General features: G+C 30.7%; 2 protein-coding genes across 3 annotated transcripts; one reads left to right on the forward strand and one right to left on the reverse strand.

The window, feature by feature from the left end:
• Positions 1-583: 583 nt before the first annotated feature.
• On the reverse strand, positions 584-24,108 carry LOC136978640 (bestrophin-3-like). 2 transcript variants are annotated; one of them, XM_067274381.1, is made up of 13 exons: positions 24,051-24,106; positions 23,575-23,631; positions 13,350-13,548; positions 13,144-13,278; positions 12,887-13,053; positions 10,907-11,061; positions 10,442-10,519; positions 10,217-10,369; positions 8,201-8,281; positions 7,492-7,646; positions 986-1,319; positions 790-924; positions 584-713 (listed from the first exon to the last, which is right to left on the reverse strand). In XM_067274381.1, the coding sequence occupies exons 3-11, from the start codon at positions 13,526-13,528 to the stop codon at positions 1,109-1,111; spliced, it is 1,314 nt and encodes a 437-aa protein (XP_067130482.1). In that variant the 5' UTR covers positions 13,529-13,548; positions 23,575-23,631; positions 24,051-24,106; the 3' UTR covers positions 584-713; positions 790-924; positions 986-1,108. The 2 variants fall into 2 exon arrangements, with proteins under 2 accessions (XP_067130482.1, XP_067130481.1); XM_067274380.1 differs by lacking the exon at positions 23,575-23,631 and having other exon boundaries at positions 24,051-24,108.
• LOC136978607 (zinc finger MYM-type protein 1-like) lies at positions 18,711-20,818 on the forward strand. Its single transcript, XM_067274347.1, has 2 exons — positions 18,711-19,983; positions 20,130-20,818. The coding sequence occupies exons 1-2, from the start codon at positions 18,711-18,713 to the stop codon at positions 20,816-20,818; spliced, it is 1,962 nt and encodes a 653-aa protein (XP_067130448.1).
• Positions 24,109-25,858: the final 1,750 nt, after the last annotated feature.

Genomic DNA, 25,858 nt, shown 5'->3' on the forward strand with positions numbered 1-25,858 from the left:
GTCCGTACCGGGCCCCTGGAAAACGATAGGCCCATGGGGGCCCCAAAATCACGAAAAAAAGACCCGAAAAATTTGTTCGGGGACCCACAAATCTGGTTCCGCACCGGGCCCGGAGAATCCTAGCTACGCCACTGCTATGAACTATTATAGAGTAACTTGATAAAAAAGAAGTTAACTCCTTATAATTACAATTCCCATAAGATACGCTGACTTTAATAAAACATTGTCAACGTGATTGGGATAGAAATATATTTTTGTTATTAATTAAGTTATCCTTTGTAATAAATAGCCTGAAATATTTTCAATAGATTTTTATACGTATTTTGATTAAAAAAATATTAAATAAATTAGATTCATTTAGCAATATAAATTTATTGAAATTAATTTTTATATATCTATTCACTGCTGTAATTTTTAACAAACAAAAACTTTTATTTACATTTTCAAAATACTAGAGAAAAAAATATTTTATTGTTATAATGAATTACTAGCGTATCCTAAATAATAATTTGGAATATTTTTATATCATTATTTTCGCTATTAATAATAGATAATATATCATTAACCAATATTTTCCTTGTCCTGTATAAATTTGAATTTTATAAAATTGGAAAAACTATTTTACTTCTTCTAAATCTATTTCATCTTCTTTATTTTCTAAATATGGAACGATATCTTCTTCTATTATGCAGTTGTGATCCGTTATTGACATGCTGATAAATCAAAATAATCATTTAATGTATATTGTGCCATACATAAGTTAAACAAAATATACTAAACTGTTTTTACCGTTGTTGTAACGCAGTTCTATCAATAGATGGTCTACAAGACCTGTATGGTAAATTGCTTGGTCCACAAACATAACCTTCACCAGGAGTATAATCGTAGCTCAAACGTTTGAATGAACTATTTCTTCTTTCATCTCTGCAATAATATATACGTTTTATCATCAAAATATAATGTTAATTAATTATGTGTATTTTACCTGTTTAAGTATCCTAAATATCGATGCTCAAAGAGTGACGATTTTGACCCTAATGTTCGAGTATGTTTTTTATTCAATCGAACATTTTGGTCAACGGGCAATGATGTCTTCGAAGGCTTTAAATTAATTAATCTGAAATAAACAAACGTTTAATGCGTAAACTATCGAGAAAAAGTTAGATTCAAAAATAACAAGAAAATACCTGCTATTCCATATTTTGTGGCAAATAGATCTACAGCAAAAACATTGAGAAAGGCAAGTTAAAAAACTTTCACAAAAAGAAACTTGGTTTAAATATTGTCCAAATACAAAAGTTTGTTCTTGGTTTGGTATTCTGAAAAGTAAATAAATTAATGCAAGTTTTTAATTCTTGTTAAATCAGTATCACCTATAACATTTCTCAGATGACAGTTTTCTATATATAGTTATATATATATATATATATTAGATATATAGTTTTGTATATAATATATATATATATATATATATATATATATATATATATAATATACAAAACTATATATCCTTCCAGACCCAAACTATTCAATATACAGCCAATCACAAAAAGTTGATAATTTAGAAGAGATTATTTTAAAAATTTTTATCTTTTAACAGTAATCAAAAGACAAGATTAAAATGTTATTCATTTTTACTGCTACATTATAGTTTTGATCTTCTTACGAACTTTTATTCCGGTATTTTATTCCATAAACTGTAATAAAATTTCTCAAATATAGAAATTAAATATCAAAAGAGCAAATCAAAAAAGTTTATTTGGTAAAAGGGGTTTTGCATTGAAATAATATAATATCTTACAGATAACTTTTTAATAAATCAAATATGAATAATTACGATACTATTTTAACAAGCAGGAAAAAAAGAAAAATTTGATTTGGTGCTAGACCATAATCTAATTAATTCTTTAAAAGAAAAAACAACAAAGCAAAATAAGGTTGTTTTATTCCCTTAAATATATACTAATTTAAAAATAAAATGAAATCTCAGAGCTTTCTTGGGAATTAAGAAAAGGGCAAAGGGAGGACACGTTTCCTAAGTGTCCCAATGTACGGTCGCCCCTTTCTAGGACTTTCAACTTCCTATTAATACCCTAAAAATAATAAATTCTAAAACATTGACAAGTCTTTCTGAACTCTCTCTATTTTTCTCAACTATGACAATTTTTTATTAATTAAATTTCTATTTGCTTAATGTACAAAGAAAACTCGGAGGAAAAATGAAATCAAAAAGTATACTTTTATAGAGACTAATAACAGTTTAATTTACTGATGCCGGATGGCCGAGCGGTCAAGGTTATCAGCCTGCCGCCCTGAGGGACCCGGGTCGAAAAATCCCCAGGAATTTTTCGGGAGGTGGTCCGTCCGGATATGTCGGTCCCCGTCCCTCACCACCCGGCCGCCCCATTGTGGGCCTGGCTGAACCCATAATGGGCTTGCTATAAGAGGCCCTCTTAGTGCCCACAGGGTGGAAAGAGTTATAAAAAAATTTAAAGTTTAATTTACTCAAATTATTGAGTAAATTTTAATTCAACGTTTCTTCTAAGAATAGGAAATAATATTTATATTTTTCATACTGTAAAAAGACATTACAGTATTTACCGGATAAGGAAATAGTACTTCCTATATCCTCTATTTCTATTGATATTTTTACAAATAAATAAAAATAGTTGTACAGCATTTTATGAAATATATTGGCTGATGAAAATCCAAACACTGTTACCGTATTTTACGGACTATAAGACGCACTTTTTTCTTCGAAAAATTGCCTCCAAAATTTAGGTGCGTCTTATAGTCCGTAGCGTCTTAAGCAATTTAAAAATAAAAAATACCTATAAAATTTAAGGTGCGTCTTATAGTCTGTAGCGTCTTATAGTTCGTAAAATACGGTAATACTTATGTATATAAAATATGTAGGAATTTCTCGTATGTGTTCAGATAAAATTATAAATTTACCAGTGAAGCACCTGTTTACAGCGATTTTTATCATGACGCTACTTTTGCTCATTACTAGGGATTGCAATTGCTGGATCCCTCATCCAGCAATCCAGCTGGATCCAGCGCATTCTTCGGCCTGCTGGATCCAGCGCTGCGGATCCGCAAATACTCAATTAACTTTCTAAATAATCGCGCAAAAGTCTACGTTGTCGCGTTGCCGCTTTGCTAACTATTAGACTGCTACTAATTACTTACTCACTACTTTACTAACACTAATAATTAAATTACTTATAAATAAACTATACCTTAATCAATCCAGCAAAATTTAATAAAATAATAACGTATTCAATCGCTTTTAACGATCTTCCTCAGTTACAAAAGAAATACAACATTAATTATAGAACATAAAATGTGTTTCGAATAAATATAAAAAGAATAGTGCTTAATTACATCCCATTTTTTTTAAACAAGATACATAGATGTACCGCCAGGTCTGATAATTTTCGTATTGTATACCGACGTAATCCCACTGTTTTCAAACTTTTAAGAAACGATAAAAAGAAAGAAGATCGGAATTCAACAACGGGTATATATTCGGTGCCTTTACACAACCAACGTTTCAATTCCAAGCTTGTTTATGTGGGTGCAACGATGCGCAGTTTAAAACAAAGGCTCAAGAGCACAAATATGCAATCAGTAAGAACCTTGACAACACTGCGCTGACATCATACGCAAGACAGAAGAATGTTAACGTCCAATGGGATCGAGCGGCAATTATAAAAACGACGACGAATAGGCAAACGGTCAAACATCTTGAGAGATTGGAAATCTGCAAGGCGCACATGACAACTGGTTGTATAAACCATAGAGATGCGGACTCATTGTCTACCATGTGGAGATCCTTTCACATTAATTAATGTTATTAACGGACAATTCTGGTTTCGTTGTTATATCTTATATACAGTAATACCCCGAACTCACGCGATAGGTGGGACCGAGCGATAACCGCGTAAGTCGAATTTGCGTAAGTCGGGGTATAACTTCGCATATAAATACATACAAATTATTTTTAATTGGGGCCGGAGACTAAAGAAAACAATAATTTAGAAAAAAATGTTTAATAAAATCTTAGATAATACATATGTATAACAAATTATATTATTAAAATCGTAAATCGAAGTTATTTTGTTATAGAAGGCTTCCTAAAATCTAACAAATTCGTCTGACGGCTCAAAGATTTTTTTTCTCCCGCAAAATTTCCTCGTAGCATGCTAATAATTTTTTTATTTCTTGTTTTGTAGAAGAAATACGCTCTTCGTTGGAGTCTATATTTTCTAAAATTTGTAACCTCTTTTTAATTAAACTGAGGCTTTCTGTCAAGTTTCCAACCGTCATTCGATCATCTGATTGAACTGGGTCTAAAGGATCAAGTTTTGCCAATTTACAAAATTTCATTTTTGTATCAAAGTCTTTGGAATGTAAAGTTAACATTATTAAAGATGGAGTTTTTCTTTTCTTGTTTGATACAGAAGAATCAGTTCTACTTCGTTTGGATGACACAGTAGAGTCTCAATTCTCCGTAGATATAACAAACACAGAAATAAATAAGACAAAATAAATTGTATCTATGCGTCGATTCCGCGCGACACCTCCGAACCTGTAAGCTGAACAATAGTTTGGTGGGAGTGAGTAATCAAGGGTTGCGTGGCGCTCAAACAAAAGACGAATCGTCGAGATTTGAAAATCGCCTAACTCCGGGTTCGCGTAAGTCGGGGTAGCGTAAGTCGAGGTATTACTGTACAGGGTGTTTTTTTTTTTAAACTGACGGTACTCAGAGACATCTGTAGAGCAATCTAACAGCCGGACTGTCGCCAAATTTGGGAGAGTGACTAAGGACGACATGGGAAAGAGATTCCACGAAGAAAAAATTAGTACCCAAATTTGCCGGTAGGGGTGGATTTGGCGTTGTTGTAGCGAAACAGCTAAGAATCTGCATAAAATCCAGCTGCAATTAACAAACACACGAATGAATAATCAGACAGAGGTTTCAGTGTAATAACAAAGGTTTAATTAATCAGCAAATAACCTTCTCCCTTCTTCAATGTGATCACCGTCCTGCTGGAAAAAGCATTGCATCCTGAACACCGTGTTCTCTATGGCCGAACGTAACATGTCCGCAGGAATGTTCATCACAGTTCGAGAAATGTTGTCCTTCAAAGTCATCAAGTTTGGGACACTACCAAGATAGACCTTGGACTTTAAGTAACCCCACAGGAAAAAGTAACATGGGGTTAGATCCGGAGAGCGAGGCGGCCATGCAAGTGGAAAAAAGCGACTGATGACCCTTTCTTCAGTGAAGTGCTGGTAACTTTTTCGCTACAACAGCGCCAAATTTTCCTCTACCGGCGAATTTAGGTATTACTTTTTTCTTCGCGGAATCTCTTTTCCATGTCGTCCTTAGTCACTCTCCCAAATTTGGCGACAGTCCGGCTGTTAGATTGCTCTACAGATGTTTCTGAGTACCGTCAGTTTAAAAAAAACACCCTGTATATATTTTTTCCGCTATTTATTTTATTTATTTATCTATATTTTGTCCGTTTGGACGTTTTCCGTTAATTTTTATATTTATTCCGAACACATTTTATATTCTATATTTAATATAGAATATAATATATAATATTTAATATTTTATATTCTATCTTATATTTTATATTCTATATTTAATGTTCTATTTTTTTGTAACCGAGGAAGATCGTTAAAAACGATTGAAAACGTTATTATTTTATTAAATTTTGCTGGATTAATAAAGGTGTAGTTTATTTAACTTATTCTACTTCCAGTAAATAGTTTTATATACTTATAAATAACTACAGACTAATATGTAGAGCCTATATATGAAAACTGGTAAGACTGATAGCCACTTAGCCACTGATTATCCGTCCTTACATTATTATAATCTTATATATAAAATTCTCGTGTCACAATGTTAGTTACCGTACTCCTCCGAAACGGCTTTACCGATTTTTACCAAATTTTATATGCATATTCAGTAGGTCTGAGAATCGGCTACTATCTATTTTTCATACCCCTACACCATTTCCCCCCTTTCAAAAATATATTTATATATGGATTAAGGCTTTTATGTCCAACAGATGGCGCTACCTTCTGACGACCTAAGTTTGCTTTTCTGTGAGGCATTCTGCTTTTCTGTGAAAATGGACTGAAGCAGATCATATTCTATCTATCTATATAAATAAAATATTTAATATAACGTATAATACGTATAATATAAGTATAAATAAAATATAACGTTCGTTTGTTCCTACCGATTCCTTTGAAATTTTGACACAGCGTTGCATTCGAATACGCACGTGTTTTTATATAATATACATGTCCAAATTCCCCCTAGTGGGAGGAGATGGACGGGATTACGGCTTACCGTGAAGAACTCGGCTTCTATTATACTATTTTACATGCGGTTTTTTGCGTTTTTAATTGCGTTTTAATAGGTTACGTCAACAGAATATACACTAAAAAGAGATTTTTCGATATTCCCCAGCGGGAAAAGTGACGGGATTAAGGCTTACTGTGAAGAACTCGGCTTTTATTATACTATTTTAGATGCGTTTTTGATTGCGTTTTAATAGGGTACGTCAAGAGAATGTACACTAAGAAGGGATTTTTTGAAATTCCCCCCACGGGGGAAGTGTTATACATTTATAATAGATACATTTTGAGCCACAACAACGTGTGGCCGGGTCAGCTAGAAATTACCTAGAAATAATTTATATGGCAAAACAACGTTTGCCGGGTCAGCTAGTATATTATAATATAAATTAATCAGTAGAATTGCCTTTGCTAGTATTTAACTTAAAGATTACATTATAATTATAATCTAACTAAACATTTAAAGTTAATTATCTCTATCTCAAGTGTTAAACCGAACCAAAGTTAAGTTTACTACCTAAATGTGTAAGAAGTTTTACTGATTTATAGTGACCAGTCTAAATAATAAAAGCTTCTTAAGTATTTTTAAAAAATGTTTTATTTCATTAAAAAAAACATAAATTGCAGGATAGATAGATAGACAGATAACACTATTGCACCAAAAATACATCCACGCCGGATCCGCGCTGGATCCAGCTGGAATGATTTCAATCCAGCAAAAATCCAGCTGGATTCAAAACACTGCTGGATTGCAATCCCTACTCATTACGCACAACTGTGATCCGTGATGCACCGAACCAGAATGACGAGATGAATACATCACTCTGGTTCACTGACATATTAATTAAAGCGCATCATTTCGTACTTAAACATAAATTACCCACGATTATTTCAAAAAAGATTGTATGTGTTCTGATACATTTATTCAGATATATTTTTATGTAGGCCTATAAATCAACAATTTTATTATTCATTCAGATGATGCATTGTTGATGCTACAAAATCGAAATTTGTATACTTCACTTAATTTCTCGAATAAAAAAAAATAAAATAAAATAAAAAATTTCCATCTGAATTATATAAGTGTAAAGAACAAAATCAACTTACACCATGTGCATGGTGGATCCACGATAAGTAGGTATTTTATGAATCAAAGATGCTTCTGTGTAAGGTAAATCGATTTCTTCGCTATTATTCCAGTGAATATCTTTTTCTATTTTCGGAACTTTTCGACAAAGAATGTCAACGCCAAGGTAAGAAACCTGTTTTAAAGAGTAGAATTTTTAATTGTTAAATATATAATTTCTCACTCTGATATATAAATTATAAATTAATATTGGGAAATTTATTAATACTAATTCTTTTAAATGCTAAGACGTTAACATTTTCTTCACTTTAAAGAGAATTTCTTTCATTATCGCGACTTTTTTATAGGCCTATATTTGGACATTACTAATAAGTATTGACTAATAAGAAAAAATGCGACAAATGAAACTACACAACTTTATCAGAAAAAAACAAGAATTTCAGAAAAGTCAGGACCTTTGTCACAAAAAATGAACTTTACATTTCTATGTGCATATGTTTATGTGTTATTTATTTAACATATATTATTATACAAACTAACATAAAAATAACTTAAAATTAAAGTAAAATTTGTTTATTTTTTGTCGCGTGTTCCCCTATCCCTATTTACTCTATGTTAAAATGACCTCGTTTAACGCTGTTTCGTTTAGCGCTTTGTCGTCTAGGAACGCATTCCCCGCGTTAAGCGGGGTCTTACTGTATTTACATATTGATTGCTTTAGATTTATACCTGAATATTTCTGTCAATCATCCAATTTGTTTCAAAATCATCATCGTCTTCTCCGAGCGGATTAATTAATTGTTCGGCTACCTAAAAATGGAATAATTAACTGCATCAGTACCTGGTTTGCAAACTGAGTTCTTCATTTTAATAAAATATTTTTATTGATATTTATCTTGTAAGTTTTTCACGAATTTTATTGTATAACTTTGAATGTTTATGTAACATTTTGCATTTTTTCCAAAATTAAACAGTCTAACTAAATATAGTATTCTAAATTCAAATAATATAAAATCTGATCGACGTTTGGCTAAGTATTTAAATAATAAAATGATTGTGCTAAATTTAAATAATAAATTTAGTAATGACATTCAGATCTTTTAAATTGAGAAATTTTATCATTATGAATGAAATTATTTGGGTTATTTCTAAATCACATTCATTAAAACAATCTTTTGGAAACTTTTGAATGGTTAATATTAATGCTGATTGCCTCTGTTGTGAATGCGAGCAGATGTGTTGTCAACATACTAAAAGGCAGAAAAATTTTAAATTATTCAAGAGAAATATTCATGATAACATTGTTCATTTCGTATTTATTTTAAAAATAGAGGAGAGGAGGGTATTATGGAATACCATTTACATTTCTAAAAATAACTTTACTGTTTTTTGATTAAAATCCCCAAAATCATCATGAGTACACACTATAACTAATTGTAATGAACTGTCACTTGTAAAAAAATACTATTTATTTTCTTGTTATAAAAAAATTAATTTAAAAAAGTCACAAATGGAGATTATTATGAAATAGTCGGGTAATATGGAATAGGAGGTTTAAACCATTGAAAAACTAATTATACTTCATAAAACATAGTTAAAAATAACTATAAAAACCACATTTTTAAGATTATGTGCATGTCATTTCTGCTTCGAGTCTATTTACAAAAGTCACAGATATACTGTAATTTTCTTTCTCTGCTCCAGTACAGTCAAGGTGAGCCCACAGAGAACAGCTGAAGCATTGAATCCAAATTTCCCCTCGTTGATCTTCGGAGAATTTTCCGTTACAGAAGATACATTCGGCGTCTTCGTTTTCCAGTTGTATGGAATACTATACTTTTACTTCGGGTATTATGAAATACCTAGTATTCCATAATACCCGACACGCCATCTTGAAAAATGAACCTTTACACTGATGGACAAAACATTGGCAGCTAAAAAATGACCACAGTATAACAAACTACAATTCTTTTAGTGTACATTATGTTTAACATCGATGTTCAAGTCACACGTATACTAGTAGGTTAAAATGTTTGAAAACTTACTTGCAAGAACTCTTGAAAATCACAAAACACACTTTGTTCTGTAGCGAGTGGTACGACAACGAGCGGTCAACTCTCACTGCACTGCATCATAGGAGTGTTTCTTGAGTAGTTTATGGTATTCCCACGTGATAGCAGCAACAAACAGAGCCGAAACCTCGGTATTCCATATTTCCCGACTATTCCATAATACCCTCCTCTCCTATAATATTACTTATTGGGATTTTATACATAGTGTATAGAACCAAACATATTTATTTTGTTTGGAGTTATAATAATATTAATTTAATTAAAATATAAATACTAAAATAGAATAAAAATGTAAATTTAACATTAATAATATATTTTGTTATTTCTATAAATACTTTAAGTTTTACTTAGTTCAGTTGCTACTTTCCAATTTTTGGAAATCGACTATGAATTTTTACAATTCATTTTCGCAAAATATCTCACTTTTTAATTAAAATAAAGTTCAAAAGATTATTTATAAACTTTATAATACTTTATGCTAAATTTTACATAAAAAATAAAATAAATAAAATAATCATTCAAATAAACAGAAATAAATTTTAAAATGGATTATAATAGTTATTATTTAATAATCCCTAAATAAAGCTCACGTGTTGCCAAATAATGAATAAAAATTAATAATAGAGTAATTAATTATAATTTATAAATTTGTCATTTTATTTTATCGACTTACTTTTAACCATCCCATAAAAAAGAAGAATTGAAAAAATGTGAATATAGGAAAATATAAATCGAAATCATGTCCTGGATATCCTTGATTTGGATCTAGATATTGACGACTAATCAAACAAGTGAGGAAAAATAAATGGCTGGTCAAAGTTACTACCTGAAATTGTATTTTGAAAATCAATGTTTTATGTTATCTGTTCAAAAAATCAAGTAATTTATCATACATAACCTGAGTATAAACTAAAGGAATACTGATCCAATCATATCCCCACATAAGACTCGTTTTGGATCTCAATTCATTAACTTCCTGAAAAATTGTAATAATTAACGGATGAAATTCTTTAACACTTCATCACTAATAACGTATCAATGTAATATTTTAAAAACTCATATATAAGATGAATTCGTCAACCCTAAGTCACCCTATACAGTAGTAAAGTTCGTTAATCCTTATCGAAAATGCCAGATCACCGGACTTTTTGTATTTTTGCAAAATACGAAAAGTTATAAGCGATCTGAACATTGCAGACATTGCGGTATACAGTATTTTGTACCGGTGATGCAGCAGTATACTTCCTATTTGTTCATGCACTCTCTAATTTATAAAGTTTATACAGATATTGTACAGTTTATTTTATAAAATACAAATAAAAAAAGAGATAATAGGTCAGATTAATGATGTTGGTTTACTTACTTCTAATATGTGTTTAACAGCTGCAGAAGATTCAATTCTCTTTTCTTTCTGTGCTGTTTGCAGTAAGTTGACAAACCAAATGAGAGGTACCCAATGTTTATTTACTTTAGTCGGTATTATGTCAAAAATCGTTCTTTCTTCCGATGTCATAAATCCTATGAATTTTTTATTTTGCGAACATTAAAAAAAATTATTAGTACCAAAAATAGGACTGAATAAACTTATTATTTACAATACTTTCAGCATGGTTGCACATCTTTTTGGGCATGCGTTTCAAAATATCTAAGCTATACAAAAAAAGTTAAATTATTCGAATTAATTCGTATCATCCGGATATGAGGAATACACGGATAATTAGATTTTTGCTTAAAATAGCTATTTTTTTCCTATCCAAATACGCCGGTTATGTATATACATAAGTAGGCTACATAATTATGTGCAAATAAAATATTAAATGTGAAAACATTACTTAAAAATGAATATGGTTTATTCTATATATTTAAAAAAAAAATTACTTTTCATGCATATGCAGTATATACTGTACATATACATACAGGCTTATTGATTTTTAACAAAGCCTGAGGTCAATCCGGATAATTGGAGTTTTACCGTATTTTATTTGAAAAGGTGATGCTTACGTAAGTCAAAGTGATATGGACATATAAACTATGGATTCATAATTTATGAAGAAAGAAAGTGTATATTATAATGAATTTTTTTTTAAAAAACCCGATAATAAAATAACGTACTAAATGTAATTTTTGTTTTTTGTATTCCTTCCATCCTAAGAGAATCAAGAGGACAATATATAATAACAAAAACACACATATAATATACATTACATAATACATTACTATAACTAAATATAAATTATAAGAATATTACTGAATGTATGAAAAAATGAAAAGCTGAAAATAATATTTTTCACCTAATTTTGTGTTATTTAATTGATCGAAATTTTTATTATTTATTTATTTATTTTTTGTGTCATTTTGAAATGAAGAATTAACGATATAGAATATTATAAATATTATTGCGGATGTTTACAATAAAATATATAACTTCTGATAAAACAAATAAAATTAAATAGTATGAAACATGCTATGTGCCAAGTATATTCTTCCTATATACTGTTTTAGTTTGCGCAGATGTTTGCCATTCCTATCTTTGTTTTACTATTCTATATAAGAAACAGATTTCGTTAAAAAGATAATTTAAAAATTAAAATAATATAATGAATAGCTGTGCTTGTTTTTATTTTTCATTCTTTTCGTCCTATAGTCATTAAGAGGGTTTTTTAAAAAAAATTATACTCATAATGAGTTAAGCCAGTTCACAATGGCGAGAGAGGAAGCCCGACATATCCGATATAAACCATCCCCAAAAAGTTCCTTAGGTTGCTTGCCCCGAGTCGATCTCCAGAGTTTCAATATGACATCTGGGGATCGATATCCGATCATCGAATGCCTATACTATTTTAAAAAATGATAATAAAATCATGTAGATATAAATAACTATTAAGTTTTCTCAATAATTAAATATGTAATAAGGCTATTCATAATAGATAACTATCATTAGACGACTGATAAACAGCAACTATTACATGATTTGATGTGAGGTCAGGAGGCCATTTAAGCTGATGACTGTCTCATTCATTGATGAGAGATTATTCTGAATTTTAAGTTGACTTAAATGACGACAGCTGTACTTCTAGAGTGGAACATATAAATAATTTAAAACATTGAAAATTATAAAAATGGACGAAAAATAATTAAAAATTTTCAAAAAATGTAAATAGTAACATTTCAGAGCGCTGTAAAAATGCAGTTCAATTATAATCATTTCTACGAGGTTAAATAAATTTAAAGCAATATTAACCACATTAAATTTACAGATTTATATTTAGTCGAGACGAAAATTAGACAACAATAGTATTATAAATAATCCTATAAAATAAAACAAGTTCATATAAACACAAACCAGCATCGACCAATTGCTTTGTAGATGCAAATCGTTTCTTGACAGCTCCACTAATGGACTGATATAGTAAAACTATACACAAATTAATGTAACGCATCAACGTCCTACGAATTAATTTGCCTCGATCATCTGTTCCATTGACGTACATCGCTACACAATGCATTGTTCTGTAATACATAAAATATTCTAATTAAGTCGTAAAAATTTATTTACTTCTAGTTTTTAAGTTTTAGATACGATGCAAGTAAATTATTTACCTATCCGGCCAAGGTATTGCAACAAATTGATTCATCCATCTAGTGACAATGCATGTTACGTAAAATCCAAGTACAAAAGAGAGCGGAATTAGATCTATCGTTTTGTTACAATAAAGCACTAATCTCTCAAACATTCTACATTGAATAAAAATAAAACTTAGCTTTAAATAATATTTAAATTACATAAACCATAAAAGTTTTATTACCTTTTTTGTTCTTCTGTCATATATAATCGATAACTGGCGCTGATAATGGCATAACCCAGAGCGTAAAACAAAAGTTCTTTATAAATTAGCTTGTAAACACTTCCTCTCCATTTTAATAACAGTTTTCCGAAAGCGAAAAAGCTCGAGTTAGCCACATTAAATTGATAAGTAATTGTCATGTTTATGTTTATTATAATACCTAAAATAAAATTGATAATGAATAATATTTAATAAAGTAAGATTTGAAATATTCTACGGCACAGACTACGTTTACCCCAATTACGAAAAAGGATTGTTATTTTGATCAACTCTTTGTTCATAAAAATTTCAACGGTCTTATTGAACCTTTATTTTTTTCTTTTCATGTTAACTTCTTTCTTTTTCTCGGAATAATAGTTGTTTTTGTACGACGATTCCTTTTCTGTAGACATCAATTATCTTTAATTCAAGGGGAAAATGTTCTTCACTTTAACTATCAAAAATTACGCATAATACCGATACTTAATTTGATTTGTTATTTTGTTTTATATATGTTGTATTTCTAGGGATTTGTTAAATGGAGTTGGCTACCATATGCTTTGTGGCGTTGCTTATAAAAATTTAAACAATAAAGAATATTCCAAATAAGTTTAATCTCGAAAAAAGTCTGTTTACATAAGTATAATTATTTAATTCATAACTTAATTTAATTATATGTATTAAATAACTGAAAATATAACATCGGTTCCTATTGCTCAGTATATTTCACAATTGTCATTCCATTACTGACATCAGTCTCATTCATCAAACCTCCGATAGATTTCGTGAAAGAGCCATGACACTTTTTTGACTTGTTGAATAACTTGAGCCAGTTGTTTGACTTATAATGAGAATAAGAATTAGCAAAATTACAATACATTACTGGAAAAAGGATGAACGCTGTTTCAGCACAGTGACTTCGACGTTGCAGACATGTGCTGTAGGACCTATTATGGAGTTCTTGAAGTTCTCGCTAGTTTGCACCATTCACTGACCAAAAACTAGAGGATGTTCTGTTCTACCTCGCGGTTTCATTCTGCTCTGGTTTTCCCTATTGTAGAAGTTATTTTCAAGTGTGGTAATGAAATTTTATAAATACAAAATACAAAGAAAAAGATAATACCGGTATATACCACATTTTTCGCCTTATAATACGTCCTGTTTTGTACATGAAATTTATCTGAAAATTAGAATGAGTCGAATGCATCTTATACTGTGAATAATACTTTCCCAAAAATATCGACATGAAAAATGAGATGGGTCCAATACAACGGTGGATCTTATAAAGAGAAAAATATGGCAATTACGTGAACATAACGTAACTGTATGAATATACTTATTTATTTTTGTAATATTATTTGTAATTAAGTAGTTATTTAATACGTTATAATATGACGATCGTATATTGTAATGTGATATAAAATATAAATTCGACAAAAACGTTTAACATATTGTAAAAGCGATAATAATAGCTAAGACCGTATCTTCATAAACTATAAAGTTCAACACAATATTTTAAATTGTACACATATGTTATGTATTTAGAAAATTGCTTTATAGTGATAATTATTGATAATTAATACCAGAGTAATGATTTAACTGAACGTATATAAATTAAAAATATTATATTGTATTTGATTTTAATCTAGACATCAAAAGTAATGCAGTATTAGTTGGATTTTGGTTAATCGTTAAAACCACACCTGAAATTTTAGATAGCCAGTTGTGTTAATACCAATATTAATTTGGCTATAATTTCTTTGTTTTTTTTTTAAATTTTAGCCAAATTAATATTGGTGTTAGATAATACAACTAACTTTATTATTGATTTAATATGAAGTTTCAGAACAATTTAATATCTCATTAATAATAATGGGCGTAAACAATTGTAGTTTATTAATAAATTATCTTTATTTATAATATAATAAATTTGAAAACATTTTCTGCTATCATGTATACTCCTAATAGGGCTTTTGGATCAATATTTAAACAATGAAATAATGGCAAATGTTGAAGTTTGTTAATATAACCTATAGTAACAGGGGAAAGCCATCTTAGGCAAGTTCATTTCTAGGATACGGCTATATAATGGTTTCATTATTATCTTTGATAAAGATATGATGTTTATGCAATCGATTGAGATATACATTTTTGCATAAATTTGACGTTAGTTGATTTCACATTGTACAATTGGGGATGACGTCGAATTGATATAAGGTTGCATGTCAAACGAACAAAGTCATAATCATTTATTCCTGATCCAACGATGATGCATTAATCATAAATATTAATACACACACATGAATGTATTAACAGTACATACGCATATATTAGTAAAATAGTGACCGAGTGGATAAAAAATCAATAAACACTGATAGCTGGTTATGGCTGGCCTCGTGGAATTTTCCGGACTTTTTTAAATAGTGGCCAATTTGCACTAGAAAGTCCTCCCAAGTGGCACTCCCCTTGACAAATCACTCATTTGTTATGTTGCCTTAGTCCATTAATCCTATATAGCTTACTGTACCCGTATATTAGTAAAACATTAAGCTACACTTGTTCTGTTTGATTTAAAGTAACTTTTAAAAGTTTAATATAAGATTTTCAACTGAACTAAAATAAACGATGAAAGAATGCCAAGTATTCGAATTTATTATACTACATAGTGTTTAAGCAACAAAGAAGAATTACGACACGGTTACGGATTATCATAAGATTTTCAATTAAAGATTTTAGTCCTTGGGATAAACACCTTAAATTTTGTATTAAATTTAGTTTTAATGTTAGAAGCCAAATCTTGTGTTTGATTGATTTGAATTGATCCTATTGTTTCAGAGTTTAGAAAATAAGACAATGTTACATAACGGTTCTAGGAAAAAAACATTTTTTATCGATTAGAAGTAAGAATATTGCATCATGTCGATGAGTTTTGATGCTTTTAATGTATAAACAGTGAAAAAATCAAAGTTCTTAATCAAATTTTTCAACTAAATTTAGAAACTATATTAAAAAATATCGTGAAAAACATTTTAAATAATGCTAATGAAACTACATCTCTCTTGTCTCAAAGAAGAAAAACAAAAATTTTTTAAGTAATCATGTTTAAATTTGAATTTAAATATTCCATTGCTGTAGAACAGAATCGTTTTTTTTTTTTTTTTTTTTTTTAATATCGTTCGAAACACCGAATTCTGTTATTCTGCTTTGATTCCGAAGAAGAGAAACATCATCTATGAACGATCGTCGGGAAATTAAAAAAAGAAAAGGCGATCTCAGCCCATCTATGTTAGAAAAAGATTCCTCTCAAGTGAAGGAACCGACTCCTGTCGATCGAAAAATGCTTCAGAGTTTACACCACGTCTTCTACGACACAAGCAGAAAAATACAAAACGATATTCCAAGAAAACAGACAGGAAGCAAGAGAACTCGAAAACACGGAACATCTAGGAAGAGATCGAGGACAAGGAAGATCGGAAGACGATCAAAATTGAAAAGAATAGGAGGGAGTAAAGGAAGAGGAAGATCTAAGAGGAGAAAGGGACGAAGCGGAAGATCTCGTAGAAGGGGTAGTCGCAACAGAAAGACAATAGGAAGTCGGTAATCTTATGAACATCCCCGAAACCGGAAATGGAATTGCTAGATTACTGTAATCTAGTAACCAAACGGCTCTTTTCAGAGTCAAGTTTTTATTGGTAAAGAGTAACCAAATTGATTTTAATAAACAACAATTAATGCATTGTATGTCATAAATTCAGTTTTACTTTAAATTTCGAATCGTTCAGAACATTTCGAACATACAAATTCGAAATCGTTTGTAGTGAAGATTGGCTTTTCGATATTACGAATTGACGGCTTTAATTGTATCTTTCCACTGCTCACGGTGTTGTGCCATATGGACGGCTCCATACATTGTATGTCCTGTAATCATTATTACTTGGCCTGCCCACCTAATCCGACATCTGCTCTAGGGCGTTTGCCATTGATCTTCCCTTCTAGAAATTGTTTCTCAAATCCATTTTTGCGTCTGGAAATATGTCTCAAGAAGCGAAGGTAGTATTGATATATTTAGTGGTAAGCAGGGCCGGTTTATCGAATAGGCAAAGTAGACAAATGTCTAGGGCCCGTAATTCGGAGGGGCCCGGCTTCAGTGCAGAAGATTTCTCTGTTTCAAAACGAGTTAAAAATTATTTAAGAAATTCGATAGGACAGAAAAGGCTGTATTTAACAATTCCTACTAAGCTCCGCTCGACTAGCCATTACCTAAAAAAAAGGTCAACAGCCACCCGTGCGTCAGAAGTAATGTACGCCACGAGATCTTTCGCACCATCTACAAATATTTCTAGGGCCGCCTCTCGTGGTAGTACTGACGTATGGTTATGATTTATTTTCTAAATCTACACCTATACGTCGCGACATCGCATATTCGATATAGCGTTCAAGTTGCTCGAGTGCGAAGATATTACAATTCAATAGTGTTTTATAAAAGAGTTAAAAAGGGTGACACTACGGTGTGACTTGGGTGACACCACGATATCCGCACCGGGTGTCACCCATGCTATGTCACATTATATAAGATTTGTTTAGAAGCAACTTATTTAAATGGGGCCCCAATTTAAATTTTGTCTAGGGCCCGCTAGAGGCTTAATCCGGCGCTGGTGGTAAGGCGTGTTGTGATTTTCAGTTGATTTAGGATGGAGCAATTTGTTCGGTGTTCTGTCCAAGCAGGGGCGGACTAAGGCCTAGGCAACCTAGGCACGTGCCTAGGGCCCGTAATTTTTGGGGCCCGAAAATTAGGTTTTTAATTTTTTAATTTTTATAATTAATTTTTACTTTTATTTAACAGAAAAACGTGATATTCATAATTATTGCTGAAACGTATCCAAATTATGCCGAATCGTTGATTGATAAAGTCGACAAGTGTGGACGAGCGTTCCCGTGCTTATGCATCCACGCCCGCGAGTGTCGATGTGTGTAAATACGATCGAGCCTCGCGCCTATCGAGCCTTTACTATGCACGTGTTTAAAAAGTCAAACGTAGCTATTTAAAATCAGTGTCTCCTGAACGTATTGCATCTTATGTGAGTTGTGATTGAAAATTGTGCAATTAAGACTTAAGTACCTAGACTTGATTGCAAATAGATTGTTTTAGATTTACAGTTAATACTTTCTGGAATTCCTAAAATAAAAATGTAAGTTTTTATAAAAGTATTACATTATTTAATTAAAATAATATATAATATAAAATACCACAAATTGTGATTTTGTTTGTGATTGTGATATTGAGTAAAAATAAATTTAATTGAAGATCATTTTCTTCTTTCTTTTTAGTACGTGGTCTTTAAAATGAGTTCCTATAAACATTTAAGTGGAAGTGAAAAAAGAAAACGAAAAGCAGATCGAGATAAAGTGGCAAAACAAATGAAAAGATCGTTGGACAAATTTTTAACTGTAGATGGAGAACAATTACAACAATCGTCATCATTTTCACAAATTTCACCTGCTCAAACTCCAGAAACATCATTTGTGTCCGAAACTATTCTGCAAAAAGACCAGCAGGAGAAACCAAGCAATTCCGTTTGTGAAGATGAAACAAAAGGAGAAAATATAAATTTAAAATCATCTCAAAGTAATGATGAAACTAAGAGTTTTGTAAACGATATTGCATTATGGCCAGAATACTTAACAGACGCCATGCGAGAGTATTATATAAAAAATCCACCAAAATCAATAAATGGATCTTCGGAATCATCTTCTATTCGATGCAACGAAGGGTCAAAACAAATCACAAGAAAATTAACTATTGCCTCCTTCTTCAGAACTATTAATAGCGGGAAAAAAGTTAAAAAAGATTGGTTGGCTTTTACTGAAACCAACAACTTATTGTACTGTTACGTCTGTAAATTATTTTCCAAGCAAACAACGCTAATGACAAAAGGGACGAATGATTGGAAAAATGTACATAAAAAATTGTCAGAGCATGAAAACTCCAGTGACCACATTAACTCCATTTTAATTTTTATAACAAGATCTAAAATTACCGGACGCATTGACACTGAACTGGAAAAACAAATTATAAATGAAAAAAAATATTGGAGGGAAGTACTTAAACGTGTGGTAGCGACAATCAAATTTATTTCTTCATACTCTTTAGCGTTTCGTGGTAAAAATGAAGTGTTTTTTAGTGAAAATAATGGTAATTATATAGGTGCTTTGGAATATTTATCCGAGTTCGATCCATTTTTGCGGGAACACATGAAAAAATATGCAAACTGCGGCACCGGTACTATAAACTATTTGTCGTCTACAATATGTGATGAATTTATTTCTATTATATCGAAAGATTTACAACTCACAATAGTGAACGAAATAAAGGAAGCCAAATTTTACTCTCTAATTATTGATTCAACACCTGATATATCTCACGTAGATCAGCTGACCGTCATTATTTGCTATGTTCTTCCAAGTGGTATAAAAGAAAGATTTTTGGGATTTCTACCTATATTTTCTCATACGGGTGAAAAGTTGGAGAAAGTTATTTTAGAATTTTTAAATAATATAGATTTAGACATCACTAACTGTCGGGGACAGAGTTATGATAATGCGTTTAATATGTCAGGTAAATATAAGGGACTCCAATCCAGAATAAAACAACATATTTTTTCTGCCCATTTTATACCATGCGCAAATCATTCATTAAATTTAATTGGAAACGCTGCTGCCGAAAGTTGCATGGAAATGACCACTTTTTTCAATATCGTTCAGGAATTGTACGTATTTTTTTTTCAAGTTCTACACATAGGTGGAATGCATTACAAAAATTTTGTAAGAGCAAACACTTGAGTATTAAACCTATTTGTGACACCAGGTGGTCTGCTCGTTCCGATGCTGTGAAATCCTTAAAGGAAAATTATGAAGAAATTAAACATTGTTTACGTCATTTTTCCTCAAACATAGATGAAAAACCATTAACAAGGTCCGAAGCTGCCGATTTACATAAAAAACTTGATACATTTGAGTATGTACTGTTACTTACTATATGGGAAAAGATTTTAGAGAGAATAGATGCTTCAAACAAGACTCTTCAACAAAAAGACGAATCCCTAAATACAGCAGTTTTAATATATGATTCATTGATAGATTTCATACAAACTGTTAGAGATGATTTTGACAATTTAGAAAAAGAAGCAGAAAAAGTTAAAGATATTGCATATACTAATGATAACAAACGGCAGAAAATACGAAAACTATTTCATGATGAAATTCCAGAACATGAAATAAGATTCAGTGGCAAAGAACATTTTAAAGTTAATATTTTTTTTGTTGTATGCGATTCTTTAATTAGCAACATTAAAAAAAGATCTGAGGGATATAAAACTATTAACAATAAATTCAAAACAATTTTTCATGATAGTGATGTTAGTGACTTCAATAGAGGAATTAAAATGTTATGAACAAGATTTAAACCTAGCAGAACTGAAAAATGAAGTATTACAATTTAAGACTTTTATAAGTAAAGAAAATATTATTTCGCCTGTATCCATGTGGTCATTTATTCAGGAAAATAATATTATTTCAACATTCCCTAATTTAAACATAATTCTGAGAATTTATTTAACCCTTCCAATAAGCAATGCAAGCGGTGAAAGATCATTCTCAGTAATGGCCAGAATAAAAAATTTTTTAAGATCCACGTTAGGCCAACAAAAATTAGGCCTAAATAATTTATCATTACTTTATATAGAAAAAGAGTTATTTAATAACTCTATTAATTATGACAAACTAATTGACGAGTTTGCAGAATTAAAAGTGAGAAAAAAGGCAATATAACTAATCAATCTGGGTATGTTTGTTTCAGTATTATTGTTTGTTTTAATAAATTATGTTTATTTAATTTTTGTACATGTATATTATTTTTTTCCTTTTTTTTCTTGGAATCCGATAATTAAATAGTACTACATACTATATGCTTTAAAACCAAACTACCAAACGCAAAGTATGTGTCATGACTGAAAAATAGGCCCGGATTACAATGTTGCCTAGGGCCCGCTTTAGCCTTAGTCCGCCGCTGTGTCCAAGAGATTCTCAGCATTCTATATGTCCATGTTTCAAAGGAATCAAGTTTCTTCCGAGAAGTGCATTTATGGTTCAGGTTTCTGAGGCATAAGTGGCAATTGGAAAAATAAGCGTTCTTATCAGCTTTAGTTTATTAAAAATAGTGATTGCAGAATCTTCCCGAATTCTAAATAATTTAAAGTTTGCATTGCGAGCGAGGCAAATTCTGCGTTTAATTTCATTATCGCATTCTCCTTTATTCGTAAGAAGTGATCCAAGGTAAACAAATTCATTCACCACCTTATAGCCTTCAATTTCTTTAGTCTCTGTCAAGGAACGATCAATTATTATAACTTTCGTTTTACTTCCATTAATCAACAAACCATTTTCCCTGCTCTCAGTTCCAAGAAGTTTTATAATATATTCAAGTTCTGATTCACTGGATGCTATAATAAGTGTATTGTCAGCGTATTTCAGGTTGTTAACTTTACAGCCTCCGATGGAAATGCCTCGGTCCCAGTTGTCTAATACCCTTCTCATGATTATTTCAGAATAAGCATTAAAGAGTAAAGGGGAAAGAATACATCCTTGTTTTACAACAGCGTCAGACGTAAATACAGTAGAGCGTCGTTAATCGGAACACTGGTAATCGGAATCGCTGGTAATTGGCACGATTTTCAGTCGGACTGTGTTGTGCTGAATCGAACGTTTTTGATACTAAATTTACTTCTAAAGTATAATTTTCATGTTTTTATATTCTTCAATATATTTATTTTGTTTGTACAAAATGCAGAAATAATTTTTAACGATACGATAGCCTCGATTATTATTATAAAAATTTTCGTTAGGCTTAAAATCGACGAAAATTCAACACGAAGAGACACGCAACGAAGAAAAATTTGAACATAGGACAGGTTAATGTATTTTTTCGTACATAATGGGTAATCGGAACAAATGACTAATCGGAACAACCCCAGTCCCCAATTGATTCCGATTTTCGACTCTCTACTGTATATTAGACATAGTTTTGTTAACTCTTACTCTTGCAGCGTTATTCTCATATAAGTTTCTGATCATCGAAATCAGATGGCGCGGGATTCCCATATTCTGGAGAGCGGGCCACAGTTGGTGCCATTTTACACATTTTGATTGCGTATATTGATTTACATTATTTCTCTGGCCATCTCTCAGTTTTCCAAATTAAGGAGCAGGTTTTATGAAATATGTCAACACCCAGTTCTCCCATTGCTTTTAAAATTTCGGTGCTTATGTTGTCAGGTCCCGGAGTTTTGTGATTTCTTAATGCATTTATGGCTTTTTCTACCTCTGATTTAAGAATAGATGGTTCAAATTCCCCTGTCCATGCATGACATCCGCAATCCCTTCCGCATCGGTTATGATTTCATTTTCACCATTTTTAATTATTTGTGTGCGTGGTTTGAACTCTCTTGCTAGAAATCTAACTTTATCGTATAGTTCACGAGTCTGATTATTATTTGCATGGACTTTAATTTCATTGCATATACTGTCGATATAATCATTTTTGTCTTTCTTACAAGCCTTTTTGATTTTTTTGTCTAACTCTTTCTTCTTTTCATCTGCAACGATTGCTGAAGTTAATTTTTTCCTTTCGTCTATTAATTCAAGGGTACCATTTGTCATCCAATGTTTCTTTTTCTGTGACCGATGTTGTGCGGTGCATTGTTGTACTCCAGTTAAAATCCAACTTTTTGTTTGTGTCCATAAATCATCTGGGTTGTTTGTAAAGGATGGAAGGTTTAAATTTCGGAGAGTCTGTTGTAAGATTGAATTAGCTGGAGTCTCAAGTTGGGTTGATCAATTATAGATTTACTTTTTAGAAAATTTTATGTAAAAATTAATTCTTATAATTTTTTAATATTATTTCTTTAATTGTTAGTGCAGTGATTTTATCTGTTAACAAATATCACTCTTTATTTACAAACTGAATTATTATTGAAATTCAGTTTACAAATAAATAAATGAAAAAAAAAACTTAATATTAAATCATGAAGTAAATAAAAATTAATATTTTTAAAATACATGTATTTAAAAGTAAGAGTTAATACGAAACGTAAGCTTAATTTTTAGAAACTGTTTTAACTAGACAACGTATGTACAGCATGCAGTAACTTACAATAACGTATTTTTCAACTTGTATTATTCACACATATGACACATATATTTAATTTATCTGAAGTAACAAGAATTTTATATTATTTAGATCTATACATAAATAGAGTGATGTATGAAAATAATTTTTGCAATATACAATAGAACAATAAATCTAGACTATTAGAAATTAATGTAACTTATTCTGCTAAGATTGCAATAAAGTTCTACTACAATATATACTGTATTCTGTATTGTATTATACACTGTATACAGGGTAATGTAGTTTAATCATTGCACTATATTGTACAATAATTAAAAACATTAAATAGACATTTCGATTAATGATATGTTTTATATATATCTTAAAAAAATAATAATAAACTTTAAAAATTTATCCAGTTAATTTAAGTAAATATTATTTCTAAAATTTGATTCTTTTGATAACACTCTGATGCTACTTTATTCTATTTTTTAATTGATCAATATAATAATAATTACCTTTGGAGATGACTTAAAACCAACAGAGAAATTTTTTCCTCTTCATCTAGTCTGATAAGTTTTAATTAAAGAAATCATAGCGGCACACGAACAGTCAACAAGTCGTGTCATTTATAACCATTCCTAATTATCACACGGTAATTTATATTAATAAAGTTTTTGCGATGTCACGAAAAACGACAAATTTCCGAACCATTTTGCAATAAATAAAAAAAGATGATGTAGAACTTTCTAGAAAAATCTTTTTAAATTTGTTCCTGAAAAATGAATATCGATATTAATTAATATGATGAAATGCATCTTTAATGAAGAAAACGAAGAAAAAGTATTTTTCATTACATAGTTTCTTTCTGTAGTCCTAGAAAAAGAGAAGAGAGAAAAATCTGATCGAAGAGAAATTAGAATTCAGGCTGTCCTAACGAAAATATGATCCACTTCCAGAATGATACATAGCAAAGTCAAATTTAACGGTCACTTGTCTTCCGCTCTGGGAAACATAGGATCGAACCCAGATGAGCAAATCCAAGAATTTTTCATCAGCGGTCTATTTGTCTGTTTTGGATATGTCAAGCATTATTCTTCTTCATCCGACTGCTTCCTTGTGGGCCGGACGGACCCGTAATGGACATAGAAAAAGCTCTCTTAGAGCTTGCAAGGCGAAAACGGTCAAAATAAAGGAAAAATGTTCAAGTATCACCTAAAGATACATATTTAGAGTTTATAAAGTACACAATATATGCATATAAATTTATATAATATAGAATACGTACTGTACAAACTTGTCAGTAACATAAATTTGTCAAAAAAATACTTTTCCGTATTTTTATAAAAACATCCATAATAATATAAATAGTTTTAGTTGATTCAAATACTAATTAGGACATATTTAAAGAATCATTAAATAACTAAGGCAACCAAGACGCGTGCTCCACTCTCTCATGAATCCGAGTTTGCGTTCCAGGTCTTCCAGGACATTTTCTTGGAATTTTGAGCTTTATTCCTCACCATCCTCAATCTCATATGGGTCTACCAATCAATAGTGGTCATGTTGAAAACCTTGCGCATGGAGTGGAAAATGCTTTTAAAAATATTCAAAAACAAATGTAGTATATAAATCGACCTAAACATGATGTTACTTGTCATCGTGTTCTTAGTTTAACCTGAAAATGAAAATGATCATGAAAATGAAAATGATTCTTACGAATTTTTCACGAAATATTTTTTATTTCACTTTTTTGAATTGTCGTTATCTCATATAGTCCATTCATTTGGTATTTAAATTTGAATTCTTAATTGCTTTATTTTATGAATCATCCTTCATCGTTCGGCGATTTAACTTTTTCCATTCCTAAAACAAAGACAAATTTTAATAAGTAGGCTTATGTATAAGAGCAAATAATTTTCAAAAATAATTTAGAAACATTTCTAAGCTAAATTGCATAAGATAGCTTATTTGGTAATTTGTCATTTGCGCATATTTGATCTATAATTTCGTCGCCTAGATGTCCACACGCCATTACTCAGTTGACCGTATCGCGATCCCAGTTCCTCACCACCCGGTCATCCGATTTGGGTCTGGCCGAACTCATAATGGTTTGCTGGAAAAAGGCCTTTTCAGTTCCCTCAGGACAGAGTTTAAAAAAAATTAATATATATAGATTAATAAAGATAAATAAAAAGTTTTATTATTACCTCGCGAAATTGTGGCATTATTTGCACATTTTTAAAGCTGATCTAGAAACAGAGTTTATTAAATCGTTATACTTTAGTCGTTCGGTTGTGGGATTTGAATCATATCTAGAATACCT

The sequence above is a fragment of the Centruroides vittatus genome, unplaced genomic scaffold (genome assembly GCF_030686945.1).
Source record: "Centruroides vittatus isolate TY-2023 unplaced genomic scaffold, ASM3068694v2 contig_549, whole genome shotgun sequence".
Taxonomy (NCBI): domain Eukaryota; kingdom Metazoa; phylum Arthropoda; class Arachnida; order Scorpiones; family Buthidae; genus Centruroides; species Centruroides vittatus.